This window comes from Coregonus clupeaformis, unplaced genomic scaffold, assembly GCF_020615455.1.
Source record: "Coregonus clupeaformis isolate EN_2021a unplaced genomic scaffold, ASM2061545v1 scaf0506, whole genome shotgun sequence".
Classification (NCBI taxonomy): domain Eukaryota; kingdom Metazoa; phylum Chordata; class Actinopteri; order Salmoniformes; family Salmonidae; genus Coregonus; species Coregonus clupeaformis.
This window is the reverse complement of record NW_025533961.1, coordinates 129,028-153,143: the sequence shown is the minus strand read 5'-3', so window position 1 is coordinate 153,143 and position 24,116 is coordinate 129,028. Positions and strand designations below refer to the sequence as shown.

At 42.9% G+C, this 24,116-nt stretch overlaps 1 protein-coding gene across 2 annotated transcripts; it reads left to right on the top strand.

The window, feature by feature from the left end:
• The first annotated feature begins 452 nt into the window (after positions 1-452).
• Positions 453-23,066, top strand: pum3 (pumilio RNA-binding family member 3). Of its 2 annotated transcripts, none has more exons than XM_041897880.2 (17): positions 453-543; positions 890-966; positions 1,116-1,307; positions 1,440-1,578; positions 10,664-10,739; positions 11,020-11,113; positions 11,230-11,296; positions 12,019-12,193; positions 12,378-12,481; positions 12,596-12,674; positions 12,920-13,018; positions 13,120-13,173; positions 13,279-13,502; positions 14,252-14,474; positions 14,734-14,821; positions 20,382-20,472; positions 22,587-23,066. In XM_041897880.2, exons 2-17 carry the CDS (start codon positions 903-905, stop codon positions 22,711-22,713), a joined length of 1,896 nt encoding a protein of 631 aa, XP_041753814.1. In that variant the 5' UTR covers positions 453-543; positions 890-902; the 3' UTR covers positions 22,714-23,066. The 2 variants fall into 2 exon arrangements, with proteins under 2 accessions (XP_041753814.1, XP_041753815.1); XM_041897881.2 differs by having other exon boundaries at positions 890-970; positions 1,141-1,307.
• The last annotated feature ends 1,050 nt before the right edge of the window (positions 23,067-24,116 follow it).

The window sequence follows — 24,116 nt, the reverse complement described above, 5'->3', positions numbered from 1 at the left end:
AGTTTTTTTTGCATTTTAGCTAACCCTAACTCTAACCTTAACCAAATTATCCTAACCGCTACGTGAATTATCCTAATTTGCTGTGTAAATTCTCCTAAACCTGCTACGAAAAGTCAATTTTGACAAAAGCTGTTAGGGTTACGGTAGGAACGTCCCAATGATCCCAAATTGTACTACCCACCCATGTGTCGTCACTAGTTACCACATCCACAAAGTCGTAAACCCCGCCCATTTCTACAAATGTTCTTCTTCACATGTGAATTTAAACCTAACCTTAACCCTAACCTTAACCACACTACTAATCGTATACCTAACGCTAACCTTAAATTAACACAAAAAGCTAATTCTTGTTTTCATGAATCTCTACGATATAGCCAATTCTGACTTTGTGGTTGTGGTAACTAGTGACAACCCAGGCACAATATGCCGTATCTTTCTAGTATTGTCGCAATCAAAAACAACCCATGCATTTTACGTCAGTCAGGACGTTCTCTGATTGGATAGTTCATGCCGTAAACCGTTACGTTCAGAACGCATGTGAAGGTACGTAGTTAAACGTGTGTATTTTGTCTTCTGCATAGGAAAATGCTAAAATAATGTTGTTGACATGACTGTTTTGTCAGGGAAAATATCTCTACCAGACATGTTTCATTATTACACATCATACCTTATCTGTAGTTCTCTGACCTGCCAGGGTTAGTAGCTAACGTTAGCAAGTCAGCTGAACGCTAACTAGCTAGCTGCTATTGCTAGTTAACTGGAAAGCACATGGCAATAGCACATACAGTATTCAAGTTGGAACTATGATTAGTAGATAGTGTAAGCTGCAACTACCTACTGATCATGCTCTACCTACTGACCTACTGCCTTCTTCCCTTCCTTTGAATAGGGAGTTCTTGAGAATGGAATCCAAAAAGAAACCCTTTTCCCCTAAAGGTGGCAAGAACGTAATACAGAAAGGAAAAGGTAAGTTATACGTAAACAGTAGTGGTAGAAGTAATACTACTACCACTACTACTAATAATAATAATATTATACTTTTAAATATTGGTTTAATGATATGCTGGTAAAAAATAATGTGTAGGCCTAACTGACTAGCTACAAACTCTGTTCAGAAGGTACAGGTAAACCTGGGACTAAACCACCAGGGAAAAGGCCATTCAAACCACACAGTGGAGAAAAGGGCAAGAAGTTTGAGAAGACTGGAGGAAAGGGGGCTCCACAGAAATTCTTGAACAAAAAACCCACAGATGGAAATTTCACCAAAAAGCGAAAATTCACACCTGGAAAGGCCAAGGAAGAGGAAGGTATGAAATATGTACAACTGCCAATTATCAAACACACTTTTAATAGGCAACTTTTTGTAATGGCTTACTGAAAATGTTTAACAGTATTTCTTGAAATAGGCCTATGTCTTAGATTTCTGTCTGTTTGCTCAGGTTCCGAGGCCAAGAAACCCAAATGGGACGAGTTCAAACAGCAGAAGAAGGAGCTGAAACAGAACCGGCAGCAGACTGAAAAAAAGGAGAGTTATCAAATAGTGAGCAGAGCCAAGCAAGTGTGGGAGATGGTCAGAAGGTATGTTAAACCAGCTACTCTATTAGTTATTTACCAGCAGTCTTAACAAAACGTCCATTTTAGGATTAAGTTGCATATATTTATCAATCAAATGTATTTTATAAAGCCCTTTTTACATCAGCAGTTGTCACAAAATGCTATACTGATATCCAGTCTAAAACCCCAAAGAGCCACCAATGCAGATTCAGAAGCACGGTGGCTAGGAAAAACTCCATAGAAAGGTTGGAACTAGGGTTGAATGCCGGGAACCCGGTTACTGAGATATACCAGGATTTACCACCCAAAACCATTCCCTTTTCCCGGGATAAATAAGTGCGAGAAACTGGTAAATTATTTATATTTTTTATTTTTTATTTTTATTTCACCTTTATTTAACCAGGTAAACCAGTTGAGAACAAGTTCTCATTTACAACTGCGACCTGGCCAAGATAAAGCAAAGCAGTGCGATAAAAACAACAACACAGAGTTACATATGGGGTAAAACAAAATCAAAATTACAACAGAAATACAATTAATATACAGTGTGCAAATTTAGCAAGTTATGGAGGTAAGGCAATAAAATAGGCTATAGTGCAAAATAATTACAATTTAGTATTAACACTGGAATGGTGTGCAAGAGATGATGTGCAAATAGAGATACTGAGGTACAAATGAGCAAAATAAATAACAATATAGGGATGAGGTAGTTGGGCGGGCTAATTTCAGCATGGCGTGAAATGGAACTGTTAAATGAATATATATATATTATAATTTTTTCACCTTTATTTAACCAGGTAAGCCAGTTGAGAACAAGTTCTCATTTACAACTGCGACCTGGCCAAGATAAAGCAAAGCAGTGCAACACAGAGTTACATATGGGGTAAAACAAAACATAAAGTCAAAAATACAACAAAATATATATACAGTGTGTGCAAATGTAGCAAGTTAAGTTATATGCGATGTCTAAATCTGCCTTCTCTACGGCCTCTGCATGATGAATCAGCAACGCTCAGGGTGGGGACAGACAACCCATCTCAGTATGGAGCGCAGTTCACAATGCATGTAGACCTATCATCTCATGGTAACTTTTTTTTTCTTGTGACAGGTAGGCCTGCATTTGCTGCAGCACAGTCTATGTTACAGTAATATAAAGGCCGAATGCACGTCTAATTTACCCATCTCTGTCTGACTTTCAGGAGTCACCGTATTTTTTAATTGTAACGTTTTTTTTTTCTTCAGCTGCAGCTTTTTAAAACAGCCTATCACTCGAATATCGTTGCTTTAAATCAGTGCATGCACGAGCACGCTCTAACTCTATTCAAATTGAATCCAAAATAGATAATTGATTGATAGACATATTTACATTACATTTACGTCATTTAGCAGACGCTCTTATCCAGAGCGACTTACAAATAGGTGCATTCACCTTATAGCCAGTGGGATAACCACTTTACAATTTTTTTTGGGGGGGGGTAGAAGGATTACTTTATCCTATCCCAGGTATTCCTTAAAGAGGTGGGGTTTCAAATGTCTCCGGAAGGTATAGCCCTGTATATAGATGTCCTAGCCTACCTCTTTCAGGTAATACATTCAATGCAGTATTAGCCTTATATTTAGCTTATTAATGAGGGGTTATGCATAATAAGCTTCTAACTTATAGCCTCGGTCTCTTGCACAAACACTCTTTAGCTCTTGGAGTCCAATGCAGGAAAAGCTAGACTAGAATATTTTTCCAGCATTTCTTATACCAATAGACTATTCGAAGAGGGAAACAAGCTTTTGTTTTTTGAATGTTAAATACAGCAGCCAATAGAACTCACAGGTAGAAAGAAGTAAGGGAAGCGCTGCTAAGGTACACAATAGTAGATTTTGGTAGACAGAAGAAGCTCTTTGGTAAAAGGGGTACATTTGTCATCAAAAAGAAAGGAGGACCAAGGCACTCTTAATATAATTCATTAAAATGCCTTTATTTGTATGTTCAATGGAAACCAAGTTTAAAAACTCAGACGCGTTTCGGCTGCATGGTCATTGTCAGGGAGAACTCACGGGTAGTTTGAAAAGAAGAGCGAATGTGTGATGGCGGTGGGCTAGCAGTTATTTATTCAGACCCATAACCATTCAATCTTCGAAGTGAAAGGCTTCTGCATCTAATTCTAGTCGTTTACATTTACATCATTTAGCAGACGCTCTTATCCAGAGCGACTTACAAATTGGTGCATTCAACTTATGATAGCCAGTGGGGCAACCACTGTTTTTTAAATATATTTTTTATTGAGGGGGGGTGGGGGTAGAAGGATTACTTTATACTATTCCAGGTATTCCTTAAAGAGGTAGGGTTTCAGGTGTCTCCGGAAGGTGGTCAGTGACTCCGCTGTCCTGTCGTCGTGGGGGAGCTTGTTCCACCATTGGGGTGCCAGAGCAGCAAATAGCTTTGAGTGGGCTGAGCGGGAACTGTGATTATGTAGAGGTAGGGGAGCTAGCAGGCCAGAGGTGGATGAACGTAGTGCCCTCGTTTGGGTGTAGGGACTGATCAGAGCCTGAAGGTACGGAGGTGCCGTTCCCCTCACAGCTCCGTAGGCAAGCACCATGGTCTTGTAGTAGATGCAAGCCTCAACTGGAAGCCAGTGGAGTGTGCGGAGGAGCGGGGTGACGTGAGAGAACTTGGGAAGGTTGAACACCAGACGGGCTGCAGCATTCTGGATAAGTTGTAGGAGTTTAATGGCACAGGCAGGGAGCCCAGCCAACAGTGAGTTGCAGTAATCCAGACGGGAGATGACAAGTGCCTGGATTAGGACCTGTGCCGCTTTCTGTGTAAGGTAGGGTCGTACTCTGCGAATGTTGTAGAGCATGAACCTGCAGGATCGGGTCACCGCTTTGATGTTAGCGGAGAACGACAGGGTGTTGTCCAGGGTCACGCCAAGGTTCTTTGCACTCTGGGAGGAGGACACAATGGAGTTGTCAACCGTGATGGCGAGATCATGGAGCGGGCAGTCCTTCCCCATGAGGAAGAGCAGCTCCGTCTTGCCGAGGTTCAGCTTGAGGTGGTGATCCGACATCCACGCTGATTTGTCTGCCAGACATGCAGAGATGCGATTTGCCACCTGGTTATCAGAAGGGGGAAAGGAGAAAATTATTTGTGTGTGTCTGCGTAGCAATGATAGGAGAGACCATGTGAGGATATGACAGAGCCAAGTAACTTAGTGTATAGAGAGAATAGGAGAGGGCCTAGAACTGAGCCCTGGGGGACACCAGTGGTGAGAGTACGTGGTGTGGAGACAGATTCTCGCCACGCCACCTGGTAGGAGCGACCTGTCAGGTAGGACGCAATCCAAGAGTGAGCAGTGCCGGAGATGCCCAACTCGGACAGGGTGGAGAGGAGGATCTGATGGTTCACAGTATCAAAGGCAGCGGATAGGTCTAGAAGGATAAGAGCAGAGGAGAGAGAGTTAGCTTTAGCAGTCCGAAGAGCCTCCGTGACACAGAGAAGAGCAGTCTCAGTTGAATGACCAGTCTTGAAACCTGACTGGTTTGGACCAAGAAGGTCATTCTGAGAGAGATAGCAGGAGAGTTGGCTAGAGACGGCACGCTCAAGAGTTTTGGAGAGAAAAGAAAGAAGGGATACTGGTCTGTAGTTGTTGACATCGGAGAGATCGAGTGTAGGTTTTTTGAGGAGGGGTGCAACTCTCGCTCTCTTGAAGACGGAAGGGACATGGCCAGCGGTCAAGGATGAGTTGATGAGCGAGGTGAGGGAGAATGTCTCCGGAAATGGCCTGGAGAAGAGAGGAGGGGATAGGGTCAAGCGGGCAGGTTGTTGGGCGGCCGGCCTTCACAAGTCGCAAGATTTCATCTGGAGAGAGAGGGGAGAAAGAAGTCAAAGCATAGGGTAGGCAAGTGTGAGCAGGACCAGGGGTGTCATTTGACTTCATAAATGAGGATCGGATGTCGTCAACCTTCATTTCAAAATGGTTGACGAAGTCATCCACAGAGAGGGAGGAGGAGGATTCAGCAGGGAGGAGAAGGTGGCAAAGAGCTTCCTAGGGTTAGAGGCAGGGGCTTGAAATGTAGTGGTAGAAAGTGGCTTTAGCTGCGGAAACAGAGGAAGAGAATGTAGAGAGGAGGGAGTGAAAAGATGACAGGTCCGCAGGGAGTCTAGTTTTCCTCCATTTCCCGGAGCACTCTTCTGTGAGCTCGCAATGAGTCGTCAAGCCACGGAGCAGGAGGGGAGGACCGAGCCAGCCGGGAGGATAGGGGACATAGAGAGTCAAAAGATGCAGAAAGGGAGGGTTGAGGAGGCAGACTCAGGAGATCGGAGGGAGCTGCAGTGAGATTAGTAGAAGAACAGCATCTAATAAAGATGAGGTCAAGCGTATTGCCTGCCTTGTGAGTAGGGGGGACAGTGAGACGGTGAGGTCAAAAGAGAAAAGGAGTGGAAAGGAGGCAGAGAGAAATTAGTCAAATGCAGACGTAGGGAGGTTAAAGTCACCCAGAACTGTGAGGAGTGAGCCATCCCCAGGAAAGGAACTGATCAAGGCGTCAAGCTCATTGATGAACTCTCCAAGGAAACCTGGAGGGCGATAAATGACAAGGATGTTAAGCTTGAATGGGCTAGTGACTGTGACAGCATGGAATTCAAATGAGGAGATAGACAGATGGGTAAGGGGAAAAAGAGAGAATGTCCACTTGGGAGAGATGAGGATTCCTGTGCCACCACCACACTGACCAGATGCTTTCGGGGTATGCGAGAACACGTGGTCAGACGAGGAAAGAGCAGTAGGAGTAGCAGTGTTTTCTGTGGTAATCCATGTTTCCGTCAGTGCCAAGAAGTCGAGGGACTGGAGGGTAGCGTAGGCTGAGATGAACTCTGCCTTGTTGGCCGCAGAACAGCAGTTCCAGAGGCTGCCAGAGACCTGGAACTCCACGTGGGTCGTGCGCGCAGGGACCACCAGATTAGTGGCAACAGCCACGTGGTGTGAAGCGTTTGTATGGCATGTGCAGAGAGGAGAGAACAGGGATAGACAGACACATAGATGACAGGCTACAATAATGCAAAGGAGATCGGAATGAAATGATCTAAACATCTGGGAAAGCGAGAGAGCGGGGCCTCCCTCACTTACGTTTCACTGAAACACTCAAATATAACTCTCCCAGCTTCCACTTTAGAAATTATAATTGTTGTAAACTACAGTGGTTCAATGTTTTCTAGGAATAGACTCTAACTTAGTTTATTCAGCTAGCTAACTTGGTACAGGGCACCGAATCCTATGACGCCAAAGCCAACTAGCATGCCAGCCTCCAATAACACGGTTTAGCACCAATACTCGGTTACAACAAACCACCAGTGTGTTAACACGCCAAGCAGATCATTCGTGTCCGTATCTAATGTTGTGTAAAGTTTTGGTTTTGTTTTGACAGTTTGAGTGAGTAGGTCGTCAATTTATTCAGCCAGTTAGTTAGCTAGAATAGTTAGTATACTAGCTAGCCATTGCTCTCTGCCAACGAACTAACACCTCCTCCCACGGCACGAACACACAGAGAGCCAAGCTAATGTTAACTAGTCACCCATGTCCCGAATTGCCTTGAACGACTCTGGTTACCAGTATGTAAAAAATTAAAATAATAACTTACCCTTAGTAGCTACTGTTAGCCAGTTACGTGCAAAGCTAGCCACTGAATCGATTCAGCCAGTTCGCGTCTGTCCCAACGGAGAGAAAGCGTCTCCAAATATTAAAGCTAGGTCCTTCCAGCTATTGTTTAGTTAGCTATCCAGGTAGCAACCAGCTAGCTACATTTCGAGTACAGTAGCTACTAATTACCTAACGTTAACGCTTCAGATAATGAGGTTAGAAAAACAGCTGAATGGTAGGTAGCTAGCTGGCATAATTACAGGTACTCTTAAGCGTGAAATAACATTGGAAACAACTATTCACAGTTGCTAGTAGTTACCAGTAGCTACCCGCTAGCTAGCTAGCTTTATTGGTCCAGGTAGTGAGTTAGCTAGCCTTGTGCTTCACCGGGCTCAGCCGAATACAATACTTACCTACAATAACTACCTACCTACATTCTAAATACATGGTTTAAGCTTTACTCGACACCATATAAGCCAAGCTTACCTCCCGCCAGAGAGAGAGACAACCTCACCCGATGCTGTCGTTTGCAGGACAGTCCTGCAAACTGTCCTATATTATTCAAGGATGTCATTAGAATTATGAAGATATGGACAACGAAACTTATTTCATTTATCTGTTGAAAGCGAGGAAGGAATGACGCAACAATAGAGAGAAAGTGGAGGTAGGCTAATAACATTGGAGGAAATATTATGAAAGATATGCGTCTGCCTACTAATTATACAAATAGTCCCTATTTTAAAAAAAAAATCACATTCGCTAGCCTATACTTGTAACTTTTTAGGCCGCATGTCCTGCATCAGAATCGCATGTTCTCTCCCTACTTTATCATGGTTTGAACGATGTGAGTAATTCCAGTCCATATTAAACAGTTTAATAGAGTACAGTAATACAGTTCACACAAGATTAGCCTACTGGAACTAGTTTTATTTACTTAGCCAAGAGAGCATATAGCTAGCTACATCTATGGGCTTTTATGTTTTTCTGTTGTGCATAATGTACAGTAGCCTATATCATATATGTATTGGATAACGGCACAATCATTTGGGCTTTGGCTCATTAAATGTCTTTAATGTATGGCTCATAAAATATATTTAATGTATGGCTCAGGTAGCATCAGGCTTGAATTTTCTATCAAAGCTCTAATCAAATCCAGACACCGGCTTATTTACAGTGAGGGAAAAAAGTACTTGATCCCCTGCTGATTTTGTACGTTTGCCCACTGACAAAGAAATGATCAGATTATAATTTTAAATGTAGGTTTATTTGAACAGTGAGAGACAGAATAACAACAACAAAATCCAGAAAAACACATGTCAAAAATGTTATAAATTGATTTGCATTTTAATGAGGGAAATAAGTATTTGACCCCTCTGCAAAACATGACTTAGTACTTGGTGGCAAAACCCTTGTTGGCAATCACAGAGGTCAGACGTTTCTTTTAGTTGGCCACCAGGTTTGCACACATCTCAGGAGGGATTTTGTCCCACTCCTCTTTGCAGATCTTCTCCAAGTCATTAAGGTTTCGAGGCTGACGTTTGGCAACTCGAAACCTTGAGCTCCCTCCACAGATTTTCTATGGGATTAAGGTCTGGAGACTGGCTAGGCCACTCCAGGACCTTAATGCGTTTCTTCTTGCGGTCCTCTGTAGCTCAGCTGGTAGAGCACGGCGCTTGTAACGCCAAGGTAGTGGGTTCGATCCCCGGGACCACCCATACACAAAAATGTATGCACGCATGACTGTAAGTCGCTTTGGATAAAAGCGTCTGCTAAATGGCATATTATTATTATTATTATTAAGGTAGTGGGTTCGATCCCCGGGACCACCCATACACAAAAAAAATGTATGCACGCATGACTGTAAGTCGCTTTGGATAAAAGCGTCTGCTAAATGGCATATTATTATTATGTTCTATGGGCTTAAGGTCTGGAGACTGGCTAGGCCACTCCAGGACCTTAATGTGCTTCTTCTTGAGCCACTCCTTTGTTGCCTTGGCCGTGTGTTTTGGGTCATTGTCATGCTGGAATACCCATCCACGACCCATTTTCAATGCCCTGGCTGAGGGAAGGAGGTTCTCACCCAAGATTTGACGGTACATGGCCCCGTCCATCGACCCTTTGATGCAGTGAAGTTGTCCTGTCCCCTTAGCAGAAAAACACCCCCAAAGCATAATGTTTCCACCTCCATGTTTGACGGTGGGGATGGTGTTCTTGGGGTCATAGGCAGCATTCCTCCTCCTCCAAACACGGCAAGTTGAGTTGATGCCAAAGAGCTCCATTTTGGTCTCATCTGACCACAGCACTTTCACCCAGTTATCATCTGAATCATTCAGATGTTCATTGGCAAACTTCAGACGGAACACAGATGTGCTTTCTTGAGCAGGGGGACCTTGCGGGCGCTGCAGGATTTCAGTCCTTCACGGCATAATGTGTTACCAATTGTTTTCTTGGTGACTATGGTCCCAGCTGCCTAGAGATCATTGACAAGATCCTCCCGTGTAGTTCTGGGCTGATTCCTCACCGTTCTCATGATCATTGCAACTCCACGAGGTGAGATCTTGCATGGAGCCCCAGGCCGAGGGAGATTGACAGTTCTTTTGTGTTTCTTCCATTTGCGAATAATCGCACCAACTGTTGTCACCTTCTCACCAAGCTGCTTGGCGATGGTCTTGTAGCCCATTCCAGCCTTGTGTAGGTCTACAATCTTGTCCCTGACATCCTTGGAGAGCTCTTTGGTCTTGGCCATGGTGGAGAGTTTGGAATCTGATTGATTGCTTCTGTGGACAGGTGTCTTTTATACAGGTAACAAGCTGAGATTAGGAGCACTCCCTTTAAGAGTGTGTTCCTAATCTCAGCTCGTTAACTGTATAAAAGACACCTGGGAGCCAGAAATCTTTCTGATTGAGAGGGGGTCAAATACTTATTTCCCTCATTAATATGCAAATCAATTTATAACATTTTTGACATGCGTTTTTCTGGATTTTTTTGTTGTTATTCTGTCTCTCACTGTTCAAATAAACCTACCATTAAAATTATAGACTGATCATTTCTTTGTCAGTGGGCAAACGTACAAAATCAGCAGGGGATCAAATACTTTTTTCCCTCACTGTATATTCTTTATAATGCTTTTGAATAACACTTCTGGTTTTGGCGGGAAATACTGGGTTACCCTGGAGAAAAGTAATTTGTTCTCGGGATAGAACATTTGTAAAATACCGGGGATATATTCAACCTTAGCAGGAACTTAGGAAAAAACCTAGAGAGGAACCAGGCTCAGAGGGGTGGCTAGTCCTCTTCTGGCTGTGCCTGGTACGTGGCCATTCTTCAAGCCATTTTAAACGTTCATAGATGACCAGTAGGGCCAAATGAAAACCACAGTGGTTATAGAGGGTGCAATAGTTCAACACCTCAGGACTAAATGTAATTTGGCAACAGCAACATTTAGACATGTATTTATTATGTGTCCCTCTTTTTCAACACAGGAAAGATTGCGACAAAGAGAAGAGGATCAAACTCATGAAAGAGCTTCAAGAACTTGTTAAAGGAAAGATAAAAACAGTGAGTACAGTCTAACATTTACACTGCTGAAAGGCGCCATTCGAATCTATAATTTACTGTAGATTGTGCATTGTCAATCATGACAATGTACGAATTGAGAGCATGGCACAATGGAGAATTTGCCATCCACTGAAATGATTGGACTGACAATGACTGTCAATACTTGAGTACAATAAAACAATTGAGCACAATAGAATTGTTCAAATTAGTTTTCAGTGCATGACATCCAAATGCTCAAGTTTGCAGATAAAGATTAAATCGTATTGTTCTTCTTTTTCAGATAGCATTTGCTCACGACTCCACCAGAGTCCTCCAGTGTTTCATCCAGTTTGGGAACGACAAGCAAAGACAGGAGGTTTTTGATGAACTCAAAGGTCAGTGGTTTGTTCTGTTGTTCTAATATTCTGTTGTTTTCTCTGAATATTGTCAGTAGCTTTTGTCATGTCAATCACAATGCTCTGTATCTCAATGATGTTATTGTTTTCTGTAGGTGATATGGTCGAGCTGAGTAAATCAAAGTATGCCAGAAATATTGTGAAGAAGTTTTTAATGTATGGGTAAGTATGCCTTTTTCTTCCTCAGACATTTTGCTTGTACATAGTCGTCACACTAGCAGTAGATGTATTATTTCCATATCATCCGATCTTATGTTGATAGCATTAGATCCTAGCAGGAAAGCCGGCCAAAATATAGTAAAAACAATAAATGGGTCATCTTGTTGAATAAATCACAGAATTGTAAATCTTAGTATGTACATGATTCAACAGTAATCCTTTGTGCTCGCATGCCAATATCATTTCAAAATTGTAGTGCTGCTTGATCTGATCTGTGGTTGAATTCCCTGATCATTTGTTTAGGAGGCATTGAAATAGGAATTGAAGTAAATTATTCAAAACTTCACTCATTGTAATCCTGACCTTTGCTGAAGATACAAGTTGTTTCAAGTATAATCTAATTCATGGCTCCGATTATTAAAGGATGGGGAAATGTTATCCCGTTATGAAGGCATATCTTGTAGGATGAATATAAAGGTCAGCATTTGATTGATTGGTTTACATTGTGAACACTCATCTCTGTATTTCCTGGCATCTTCCATGTGTAAGATTTGGAGAATGATATCCGGGGAGAAAGTTCAAGTCATATTCATCTCTATATTGAGTCTCTCTACTCACTACTAGTTTATCTGACATGCAGTGATGTTACATCTTGAAGAAGTAATCCTGACATGGGTTTCTGAATGAAAATCTGACGTCAGGTGTGTGTGTCATTTGTCCCACAGGAATAAAGAGCAGGTTGCGGGTGTGATGGTGGGCTTCAAGGGGAAAGTGAGGCAGATGCTGCGTCACTCGGAAGCGTCGTCGGTGGTGGAATACGCTTACAACGACAAGGCCATCCTCTCCCAGAGACTCATGCTCACTGAGGAGCTCTACGGAACCACATTCCAAGTCTTCAAGGTCGGGACACATCCCACACCTCTCCCACTAGCACAGTGTAATAGTGTAGTTCTAAGAGTCGAGAAACTGCCCTCATACACCCCTTCTCTCATAATCCAGTCTTTCTGATTGCTTGTCTCTGTGAATATCGCCTGGAGTGGATGTTATGCAGAATGTTACTGACAGTTGGCGTGTTTGTTCACAGTCGGCAGTGTGCCCCACGCTAGAGAAGGTGCTGGAGGCGAACCCGGACAAGGTTAATGGCATTTTGGAGGAGATGAAGCAGATCCTTACCCCCATGACCACAAAGTGGGTATTATTGCGCACACACACACACCTCTAACCCTTCCATCTCCACAAGAGAAACAGAAAATTAATCAAAATACTGCTTTTGATTTCTGTCCATGTTCTCTTCTCCCACAGAGAGGCTGTGATCAAACATTCTCTGGTGCACAAAGTGTTTCTGGACTTTTTCCTGCATGCCCCAGCCAAACAGAGGACTGTAAGTAAAACCACCAATGGCTGTATAATAATAATAATAATATGCCATTTAGCAGACGCTTTTATCCAAAGCGACTTACAGTCATGCGTGCATACATTTTTGTGTATGGGTGGTCCCGGGGATCGAACCCACTACCTTGGCGTTACAAGCGCCGTGCTCTACCAGCTGAGCTACAGAGTACCACATAAATGACTGAGCAAATCCTACCATTTTTCTAATACCATTTTGATCATGTGACTTCACAGGAAATGATTGAGTCAATAAGGGAGTCTGTGGTGTATATGGCCCACACCCACGATGGAGCTAGAGTAGCAATGCACTGCCTGTGGCATGGGACACCTAAGGTGAGTATTCACTCGGGCCTTATAGAGAGGTGAGCCTCACCAACCACAGACTAGTGTGTGTTCTTTTGTATGTATAGTGATTTATTTGTTCCATCTTTCAGGACAGAAAAGTCATCATTAAAACCATGAAGACATACATGGAGAAGTTTGCAATGGTACTCAAGACAACAACAAACAGACAATATTTGATTGCCGCAGTCAGACATGCAAATATGTAAATGTGAGTGACTGACTGATTGGTCTGTTGGTTTTCTGTCCAGGGAGAGTATGCGTTCTTAGTCCTCATTGCTGCCTTTGACTGCATAGACGACACCAAGCTAGTGAAGCAGGCCGTCCTATCAGAGATTCTTGCTTCCCTGCCTGATGTCATCACTAATAAGAATGGAAAGAAAGTGCTGCTGTACCTGCTCAGCCCGCGAGACCCCGCCCACCTGTTACCTGAAATCATCCAGGTGCTGGAGAAGGGGGACGGGAACGCCCACAGGTGAGTCCTGCCACCACCTACCAATCATTCTAAAGGCGTCAGGTTGCTTCAGTTCGGCTGGCGCCTAGCTGAACTCGGCTAGGTGAATCGAACAAGTGTGCTCACATACTCGCTTAAAAGTCCTTCACTTGAAAAACAAGAAAAAAGCGGCAATACTATTGTTTGTCCAGTATACTCTTCCTCAAAATAGTCAGAATTATCTAAGATAACTCAAGAACTCTGTCATAAATTTTACATCTAACTAAACTGTTTGGCGCAATATTACTCAATAATGTTTTTTGCATGAAAACAAGTCATTTGTCATTGAATGACAGACTTTGAAGTATCCCTACTGTTGACAAATCACAATCGAAGGGGCGTAGACTTCGGCTACCGACTTCGGCTACCGACTTCTTCGGCTACCGACTTCGGCTACCGACTTCGGCTACCGACTTCGGCTTGCCTCGAGAGAAATGTGTGTGCCTGAACAGCCAAATAATCCTTACCGAAGTCCAAAACCAACAATAATATATGCACAAACCTTTCCGAACTGTTTTGGCTGGGAAGCATGCGGACGCCTTAACCAGCTAGCTAGATTAGAACAAAGGAAGGGTAACTGTCCAAACCTACCCGAGAGTCATTTCTTAACATGCCTAAATTGCTATTTTGAACCCAATTGGATAGAAAAGATGAAAGAAATGCCATCTATGTGTCATGCTTTTCATAGCCTGCACTTTAAATGGTCTCCATCTGACCCTCTGTCCCTTTAGTAAGAAGGATGTTGCCCTTCGCCGGAAGGAGCTCCGGGAGGCGGTGTCTCCGCACCTGATTCAGCACCTGTGTGACCACGCCCGCACCATGGCAATGAACAAGGCCTCCAGTGTCACCGTTAGCGACATTCTGGGGTCCGCTATTGGGGACCTGCGTCCTGCCATGGAGGCTGTGGCTGAGCTGGCTGCTGACGACTTCACACCAGGAGGAGTGGAGGGGCAGGTGAGGAGGGGTCAGAGGCATGATGTGTCTGTCATATTAAAGTAGCAGAATGAATGTGTGTCATAGGTGAGAGTTGCACTTGGTTTTGAAGTCTCCATTGGGTTTGCTTCTTCAATCTGTTTGGTCAACTGCAGGATGATTGTCCAGGCTTGGTATCGGGAACACTTGGAGGGCAAAATCTGTTTCTCTCTCCTGTCCCCTAGCAAGAGCATGGTATTCATTGTGAACATGTTTTCCATGTCTGTGTCCTGTCCTCTAGCTACACATGGCTGAGCACCCTGCTGGGCATCTGGTGCTCAAGTGGCTGATCGAACAAGACAGCAAGATGAAGGAGGCCGGGAGAGAAGGTATGACTGTCTGCACAAATATCACCTGTAGGGCTGACCGTACATATGACCTCACAAATACACTCCCCTACGTACAGTGGGGAAAAAAATTATTTAGTCAGCCACCAATTGTGCAAGTTCTCCCACTTAAAAAGATGAGAGGCCTGTAATTTTCATCATAGGTACACGTCAACTATGACAGACAAATTGAGAGAGAAAAATCCAGAAAATCACATTGTAGGATTTTTAATGAATTTATTTGCAAATTATGGTGGAAAATAAGTATTTGGTCACCTAAAAACAAGCAAGATTTCTGGCTCTCACAGACCTGTAACTTCTTCTTTAAGAGGCTCCTCTGTCCTCCACTCGTTACCTGTATTAATGGCACCTGTTTGAACTTGTTATCAGTATAAAAGACACCTGTCCACAACCTCAAACAGTCACACTCCAAACTCCACTATGGCCAAGACCAAAGAGCTGTCAAAAGACACCAGAAACAAAATTGTAGACCTGCACCAGGCTGGGAAGACTGAATCTGCAATAGGTAAGCAGCTTGGTTTGAAGAAATCAACTGTGGGAGCAATTATTAGGAAATGGAAGACATACAAGACCACTGATAATCTCCCTCGATCTGGGGCTCCATGCAAGATCTCACCCCGTGGGGTCAAAATGATCACAATAACCGTGAGCAAAAATCCCAGAACCACACGGGGGGACCTAGTGAATGACCTGCAGAGAGCTGGGACCAAAGTAACAAAGCCTACCATCAGTAACACACTACGCCGCCAGGGACTCACATCCTGCAGTGCCAGACGTGTCCCCCTGCTTAAGCCAGTACATGTCCAGGCCCGTCTGAAGTTTGCTAGAGTGCATTTGGATGATCCAGAAGAGGATTGGGAGAATGTCATATGGTCAGATGAAACCAAAATATAACTTTTTGGTAAAAACTCAACTCGTCGTGTTTGGAGGACAAAGAATGCTGAGTTGCATCCAAAGAACACCATACCTACTGTGAAGCATGGGGGTGGAAACATCATGCTTTGGGGCTGTTTTTTCTGCAAAGGGACCAGGACGACTGATCCATGTAAAGGAAAGAATGAATGGGGCCATGTATCGTGAGATTTTGAGTGAAAACCTCCTTCCATCAGCAAGGGCATTGAAGATGAAACGTGGCTGGGTCTTTCAGCATGACAATGATCCCAAACACACCGCCCGGGCAATGAAGGAGTGGCTTCGTAAGAAGCATTTCAAGGTCCTGGAGTGGCCTAGCCAGTCTCCAGATCTCAACCCCATAGAAAATCTTTGGAGGGAGTTGAAAGTCTGTGTTGCCCAGCGACAGCCCCAAAACATCACTGCTCTAGAGGAGATCTGCATGGAGGAATGGGCCAAAATACCAGCAACAGTGTGTGAAAACCTTGTGAAGACTTACAGAAAACGTTTGACCTGTGTCATTGCCAACAAAGGGTATATAACAAAGTATTGAGAAACTTTTGTTACGGACCAAATACTTATTTTCCACCATAATTTGCAAATAAATTAATTATAAATCCTACAATGTGATTTTCTGGATTTTTTTTTCTCATTTTGTCTGTCATAGTTGACGTGTACCTATGCTGAAAATTACAGGCCTCTCTCATCTTTTTAAGTGGGACAACTTGCACAATTGGTGGCTGACTAAATACTTTTTTTCCCCACTGTGTGTGTATATATATATATATATATATATATATATATATATTTGATGAAACATTTAAATTAGGCCTTGCTGCTATTAGCCCATATAAATGCATTGAATAACAGATTCATATATAGGAAAAACAGATAATCAAAAGGAAGTTTGTTTTAAAGTGTCTGAATCAAAAGGAAGTTTTTTTTAAGTGTCTGTCCTATATATAAGAGGATCCTGATTTTTTTATTTTTACCCATATAAAAAAAAAGGGCACAACTACTTCCATATACAGTGCATTCTGAAAGTATTCAGACCACTTTACTTTTTTCAAATTTTGTTACGTTAAAGCCTTACTAAAATTGATTAAATTGGTTTAAAAAAAACGGATATCACATTTATCACAACCCTGGCTACTTGGTTGAAGCACGTTTGGCAGCGATTACAGCCTCGAGTCTTCTTGGGTATGACGCTACAAGCTTGGCACACCTGTATTTGGGGAGTTTCTCCCATTTTCTCTGCAGACCCTCTCTGGAGAGCGTCGCTGCACAGCTATTTTCAGGTCTCTCCATCAATCAAATGTACTTATAAAGCCCTTTTTACATCAGCAGATGTGACAAAGTGCAATACAGAAACCCAGCCTAAAACCCCAAACAGCAAGCAATGCTGATGTAGAAGTACGGTGGCTAGGAAAAACTCCCTAGAAAGGCAGAAACCTAGAGAGGAACCAGGCTCTGAGGGGTGGCCAGTCCCCTTCTGGCTGTGCAGGGTGGAGATTATAGCAGTAAATGGCCATTAAGGCCAGATTTTTCTCCAAGATGGTCAAACATTAATAGATGACCAGCAGGGTCAAATAATAATCACAGTGGTTGTACAGGTTGCAACTGGTCAGTACATCAGGAGTAAATGTCACTTTGCTTTTCATAGCCGGGCATTTAGAGGTTGAAATAGCAGGTGCGGTAGAGCGAGTTGGAAACAGCAGGTTTGGGACAAGGTAGCACGTCCGGTGGACAGGTCAGGGTTCCATAGCAGCAGGCAGAAGAGTTGCAACTGGAGCAGCAGCACGACCAGGTGGACTGGGGACAGCAAGGAGTCATCAAGCCAGGTAGTCCTGAGGCATGGTCCTAGGGCTCAGGTCCTCCGGGAAGGGAGGGAAAGGGAGAGGGAGCATACTTAAATTCACACAGGACAACGGTTAAGACAGGAGAATAACACCAGATATATCAGACTGACCCTAGCCCCCCGGCACATAGGCATAGAGACTGGAGGCTGAGACATCTCCAAAGATGTTCGATCTGGCTGGGCCACTCAGACATTGAGACTTGTCCCGAAGCCACTCCTGTGTTGTCTTGTTGGAAGGTGAACCTTCACCCCAGTCTGAGGTCCTGAGCGCTCTGGAGCAGGTTTTCATGAACATTCTCTCTGTACTTTGCTCCGTTCATCTTCCCTCGATCGTGACAAGTTTCCTAGTCCCTGCCGCTGAAAAACATCCCCAGAGCATGATGCTGCCACCACCATGCTTCACCGTATGGATGGTGCTAGGTTTCCTCCTGATGTGACGCTTGGCATTCAGGCCAAAGAGTTCAATCTTGGCTTTATCAGACCAGAGAATCTTGTTTCTCATGGTCTGAGAGTCTTCAGGTGTCTTTTGGTAAACTCCAAGCGGGCTGTCATTTGCCTTTTACTGAGGAGTGGCTTCCGTCTGGCCACTACCATAAAGGCCTGATTGGTTGAGTGCTGCAGAGATGGTTGTCCTTCTGGAAGGTTCTCCCATCTCTACAGAGGAACTCTGGAGCTCTGTCAATGCTGCAGAAATCTTTTGGTACCCTTCCCCAGATCTGTGCCTCTACACAATCTTGTCTCGGAGCGCTACGGACAATTCCTTCAACCTCATGGCTTGGTTTTTGCTCTGACATGCACTGTCAACTGTGGGTCCTTATATAGACAGGTGTGTGCCTTTCCAAATCATGTCCAATCAATTGTATTTACCACAGATGGACTCCAATTAAGTTGTAGAAACATCTCAAAGATGATCAATGGAAACACAGGGTCTGAATACTTATGTAAATAAGGTATTTCTGTTTTGTATTTTTGTAACTTTGCACACATTTCTAAAAACCTGTTTACGCTTTGTCATTTGTCATTGTGTGTAGATTGATGAGGGGAAACAAATAGTTTAATCCATTTTAGAATAAGGCTGTAACGTAACAAAATGTGCACTGTATACTTCCATACATTTTAACTGGTACCGGGCTACCTTCAGACGAGTCCCATGATGCTTTTGGGGGTTGTAGACGGAGAACGCCACCGTGTTGGTGAGAGTCATCTTTCCATAGAGTGGTCATATTAGTTTTATAGGCCAAACCGTTCGGACATTAGACGTTTTCATGAGAAGACCGATTTTCGGGATGTCTCAAGGTCTGACAAACACTGCTGTAGCTCGGTCACCTTCCACCGCAGATGCGGAAGGCAGCCATGCAGTGGATTGAGACGCAGCCCTATCTCTAGCTGAAGCAGACAGATTTTAATGGGGATTGTTTTTATTCTACTTATTAGATTTCCGCTGGGGCACGGACAAGCGACTAGGGGGTTAATAGAAAAACTCCAAAATTGTCCACAACAATGCTTAAACCACATCAGGAGACCACTTTTGAGGTCTGAGAAAAATAGAAGACTTTTTGGTTGTAGTTACCCTTTAATGCAAGTGCACCAACAAGAGACCGTTAATTGGTTAGCAGTGTATCTGTAGCGCTCATGTGATTGCAGAGTTTGCAAAATAAATGGCCACTGGATTGATGCAAATAATCATGACATCATTCTGCCAGGTAGGCTACTCTGTCGTTAACATTTACTTATGAAGGTTTTTGGGAAAGCCTTTCCATCTCTACCAGAAGAAGGTTGTTATTAGCATCATCGGTAGCTAATGGATACATTGTAGGCATATGCGCGCACCGCACACACAGGTATTCCTGTGCAGTTTCAGAAAGTTGCAGGAAAATACAAATCACTTATGCATTTTGTTCATGTCTTATGATTAACTTGGGCAAATTAATGCATTTTCTAATAAGTTCAATACATTTATGAATTTTGTTGAATTCCGTTTTAATGTCTGGATTCCATCCACGTTCTCCAACGCAGATTTTGTAGCGCCCTAATAATGATGAGTGAGAAAGTTAGATATGTCATACCCCCCAAAAAATGCTAACCCTCCCCTGTTATTGGTAATGGGGTCATGATCTTGGTGCCTCCTTTAACTTTATCACTCATTATTAGGTACGATTCATTCATAATTATCCGTAATCATGGTAGCTTTCACATTAATGTAGAAGTGTTCAGAAACATTGACAAAGAAAGTGACTCCAAAATGACACTACATTATTTTACCATTAATTTCTATTGGGCACAACATAGGTTGTAGTCACAAGGTTTGTAGTCACAAGCTTGATGTAGTCATTGTGTCCTATGAATATGGGACAAAGTACTAAACTTTGGACTACTTTAATACACATAAGTGAATTTGTCCAAATACTTATGACACCTTCAAATGGGGGGACTAGATGCATACAAGTGCTTTCATGTTTCATGTATGAAAATAACCTCAAATAAAAGGTGACATTCTGTACTGCCTCATGAAACATTTGATATCAAATCCAAAATGCTTGAGTATAGCGCCAAATTAAAAGTTTTAGCTTCACTGTCCATATATAAATACGTAGGTGAGTCTGAGACAATACGAACATGGCTGTAGACGTGTCCGTTTGGACCTGGGACTCTATCCTGTATCCCCCTGAACATTACATTTTTGTAATTTAGCAGACGCTCTTATCCAGAGCGACTTAGTTAGTGAGTGCATACACTTTTCATACTCTATTGTGATTCTGTATCTTCCTGACCATGACTGCCATGTCTCTACAGAGCGTTTCTCCAGGGTTCTGTTGGACAAGGTGGGGATGGACAAGCTAAAGACGTGGGCTGCAGTGAACCGTGGGGCTATCGTGCTCTGCTGGTGAGTACCTCTACACTGTTAGATCTAATTCCTCTAACCTGTCACAAACTGTAGCACAATAGACAAATACTGCAAAGCAAGCAAACTGGTGCTTAACAACAACAACAAAAAATAGAAATGATACCAGCTCCTTCCTATGAATTGGAAAAAGTCCCACCATTTGAACTTTGAACTTATCCCTATTTACAATCCAATCCTTGCAAAACTTGTAAACCAGGGATTGGAACCGGTTCAGGGAACAGAAACGGGGACCAGTTTTTTTTAACGAGGAACAGAATCGCGAACGAAAGTGATCTATACTGTTCCAAAACAGAACTGTTATTTGAAAACCATGGGAACTGGTTAATAACGTTATTTTACGTTCCATTTTTTTCTCCAATCCAACAAAACATAAAGTGACCGATGCCAAGCTCTCACTCTGTCACTAAGAAACGTATTCCAGTGTCTGCCTGCCGACTGGAATTCTTTGCCTGTCCATGTGTAGGCAACCCGCCCCTCCCCCGCCGAAGCATAGTCTAGTAGCCTATTGACGTTACAAGCTTGATTCAGAAATTAGGGAGAGATTTTTAATTAGAGAAGAATGGATTAACCTTTTCAATGCTAATTAAGGATTCTATAGTTATGTTTCACATTGGATTTATTAACTACAAAAAGGTAAGACGTGTTCTGCACACAGAAGTTTGTTTGCTAGCTGGTCCAAAGTTAAGCCAAATCTGAAGATTAGACATTCAATGTTCTTTCATAGAAGCCGCTCCTCTGTAGGTATAATTGTGGGCCTAATACAGATAATGCAAACCAGATGCCCAGCGCTTCAAGCCAAGCGTACTCCTCCACCCTCTCACTCTCTCCCCACCCGCAATATTTGTCGCATCTCGCGCCCTACACTCGTCTGTCCAAAGCATGGAAATAGCTTGCCTGCTCCATAGCGAGCTGGTCTATCTGAAGTCATTTAATGTCAAGCTAAATGTTTTAAAATCTGAGGTTTAAAAAGGAACAGAAAGGAAAGATATAAACCGTTATATATTTTGGTTCGAGCCGGTTCAGAACTTTCTTTTGCTGGTCGGAACAGTGGAACGGAAATAAATAATGGTTTTGTTCAGAAAGAAACAACCCCTGTTGTAAACAGATTGAAACTAGAAGTGCTTTGAAATGTTTACCATGACAGCGAAACTCACTGAGCCATGAAAATGGTAATTGAACTTAGGCCAAACACTTCAGGAATACAAAACACCATCTTTAACATGAAAAGACTAAGCTTAAAGTTATTTGTCTTAATTTAAACATTTAAATCTTCCCATCACTATGGATTTTCTGCTTGTCATATCATCCTAGCTGTTGCCAGTGAAATTGAGTGTAAAGTGAGAACAGGCAGGCGTCAGCTGGGGGTTAAGCATGTCTTACAGGGCGGCTGTGTTTGTATTCATTCTCCATATCACTCGGTGACGTGGGTGAGAAAGGGGCGGGCTGTTCGGCACAGCTGCCCATTGTGAAACAGCAACACAAGCAGTAGAGTACGCTTCCTCAATTCCTTTGCTTTCATTTTCTTCTCTCGTCTCTCTGCCTCTCTTCTCTTCCTCCAGTCCCTCTATCCACTCTTGTGCTGTGCCACTGTCCCGCCTCCTCCTGCCATGTCTTTGTGCCCATTGTCCTTCTGTAATCTCTCTAAGACTTTAAGCAGTGAGAGATTTGTCTGATTCAGTCTATACAGTCCACATTTGACATTTATAGCTGTAGTCTGCCATATCAAATCAGTTTTTGTCCTAGGATTTTTTTCCAGCAGCGGTAGCAGTTAGCGGGGGGGTGGGGGCATATATCTATACATCTACATTACAAAACATTTTGTATTTTTTGCAGTGGCGGCCACGATTTAGCAGTGGCGGTGCATCGCTGGTAAATGCATATAGGGGAAGCACTGCAAATTATTTGATTTAATGCTAGATGTTCACTAATTTCTTCACTATTAATATCCCAAAAATAGTTTGACTTGGTTAACTTGGTATGGGTAGAAATGTTTACTAACCAGTAAGAGATGAAAGGAAGGCATTTGTTTTGAAATGTGGGATATGTGTAAAGGTTACCTTCACCAACATATCTGTTATTTAATTTTTTTACAGTCTCCTGAACAGTGCAGACGAGAGTGTTGCAGAGGAGATTAGGGGGGCATTGAAGGCCTACGCTCCAGAACTACAGAAGATCCAGAACTGTAAAGGAGTGGAAGTTCTTTTGGAGAAACTGGCCTGATTTGTATTTCATGATGTCTAACCTACTCAGAGACAGTCCACCCACTACTGTGACCTCTCACCAACTGGAGTAACAGGTTTTCATTACAACAGGTTTATCTGCTAAAATTACTTCAGAGGACGCTTACTTGTACTGCATTTATGTTGTCCAAATAATTCCGATGTGCTTGTTTGTAAAGCCGTGGTGCAAGTATTTAGATGTAAAAGACACAGAAATACTGGCAGACAGTGTTTTTGTATAATTTTGTAACTGACCTGTATTTTTGAGTTGTACTAGCTGACTGAGGAACCAGAATAAACTAAAATAAAAAAAATATTTAGTGCACAATAATAAAAATGTTGATTGGTACACTATTTTTGTGTGAAACTATCAATTGCCAATGAATTTGTCAGTAAGCAAATGTCATAGATGCATTCTTTCATATATAAATCCAGCCATAAATGCATTAATGTTAACCCTGATAGGGAGCCTCAGTCCGTAACCTTTATGCCACATTAAGTCACCAATCTGTGGCCCGGCCTGTCAGACTGCTCGTAGCCTATTCATCTGTGAAGGAAGCAGAAGCCTGCATGCTCACTAGCAAATTCATTTAGTGGGCCCTGCTTAGATTCCATCTGTCCAGGTCTCTGTGATTTGGACGGACCCAGTCAGCCGAGAAACAGCTTTTTCCTTCAAGGCCCAGCATTCTTCTCATCAGTTTAGAGCATTATCAATGGCTGCCTGTGTGGCCACTATTTGAGAGATTTAGTCACATTGTAGTCGTCAGTCTGACTTGCACTACTTTTGAGGATTCTTTTGAGATGACCAGTGGAGACAATTTGGCCGTTAGGCAATCAAAAAAACATCTGAGCTGTGCTGTCATGTTATTTTGATGGTCTTTCTCTTTAGCAAAAGGTCCAAAGTTCAAGCTAAAGTCTGCTTTCTGCTAAGTGGAAATACATTAGCAATGTCTGGGTGGCTGGTGAACATTGTGGATGACAACATAGAGAAGCGAGAGGTTTTTTACTCTGCCCAAAATCTGTCCATGAAAATAAGCCCATGAAGTAAGGACATTTTTGTATGGCGTGTCAGATTTGGTCAACCAAAAATGTGTACTTGCTAATTTGCTCGAATAGAAGTTCCGTAATCGTTAGGTTATGAATGCACTGATATAAGTGGACGGACGTGGCATTTCCGCAACAACAAAAAAACGACACTATCGGAGTTGTGCCTGTTGGCATAGAGAGGGGATTCATAGATATAACCCATTTTAGCATGGACATTGCCATTGAGGGCTTCCACCATGTTAAAGTAGTCAACTGGGTGGGGATTCCTAAGTTGCGAGCAATCAGCCAATAAAGAAGAAAATTACTACTTTAAAATGGAGATTGCCTCAATGGCGCTGCCCATGCGGTCTGTCACAG

What these genes read in the sequence shown, in the direction of transcription:
- pum3 (XM_041897880.2), top strand. Translation starts at nt 903, where the DNA reads ATGGAATCCAAAAAGAAACCCTTTTCCCCTAAAGGTGGCAAGAACGTA. An exon ending in GTGTGGGAGATGGTCAGAAG is followed by an intron (nt 1,579 to 10,663) that starts GTATGTTAAACC and finishes TTTTCAACACAG; the next exon opens with GAAAGATTGCGACAAAGAGA. An exon ending in GAAGGAGGCCGGGAGAGAAG is followed by an intron (nt 14,822 to 20,381) that starts GTATGACTGTCT and finishes ATGTCTCTACAG; the next exon opens with AGCGTTTCTCCAGGGTTCTG.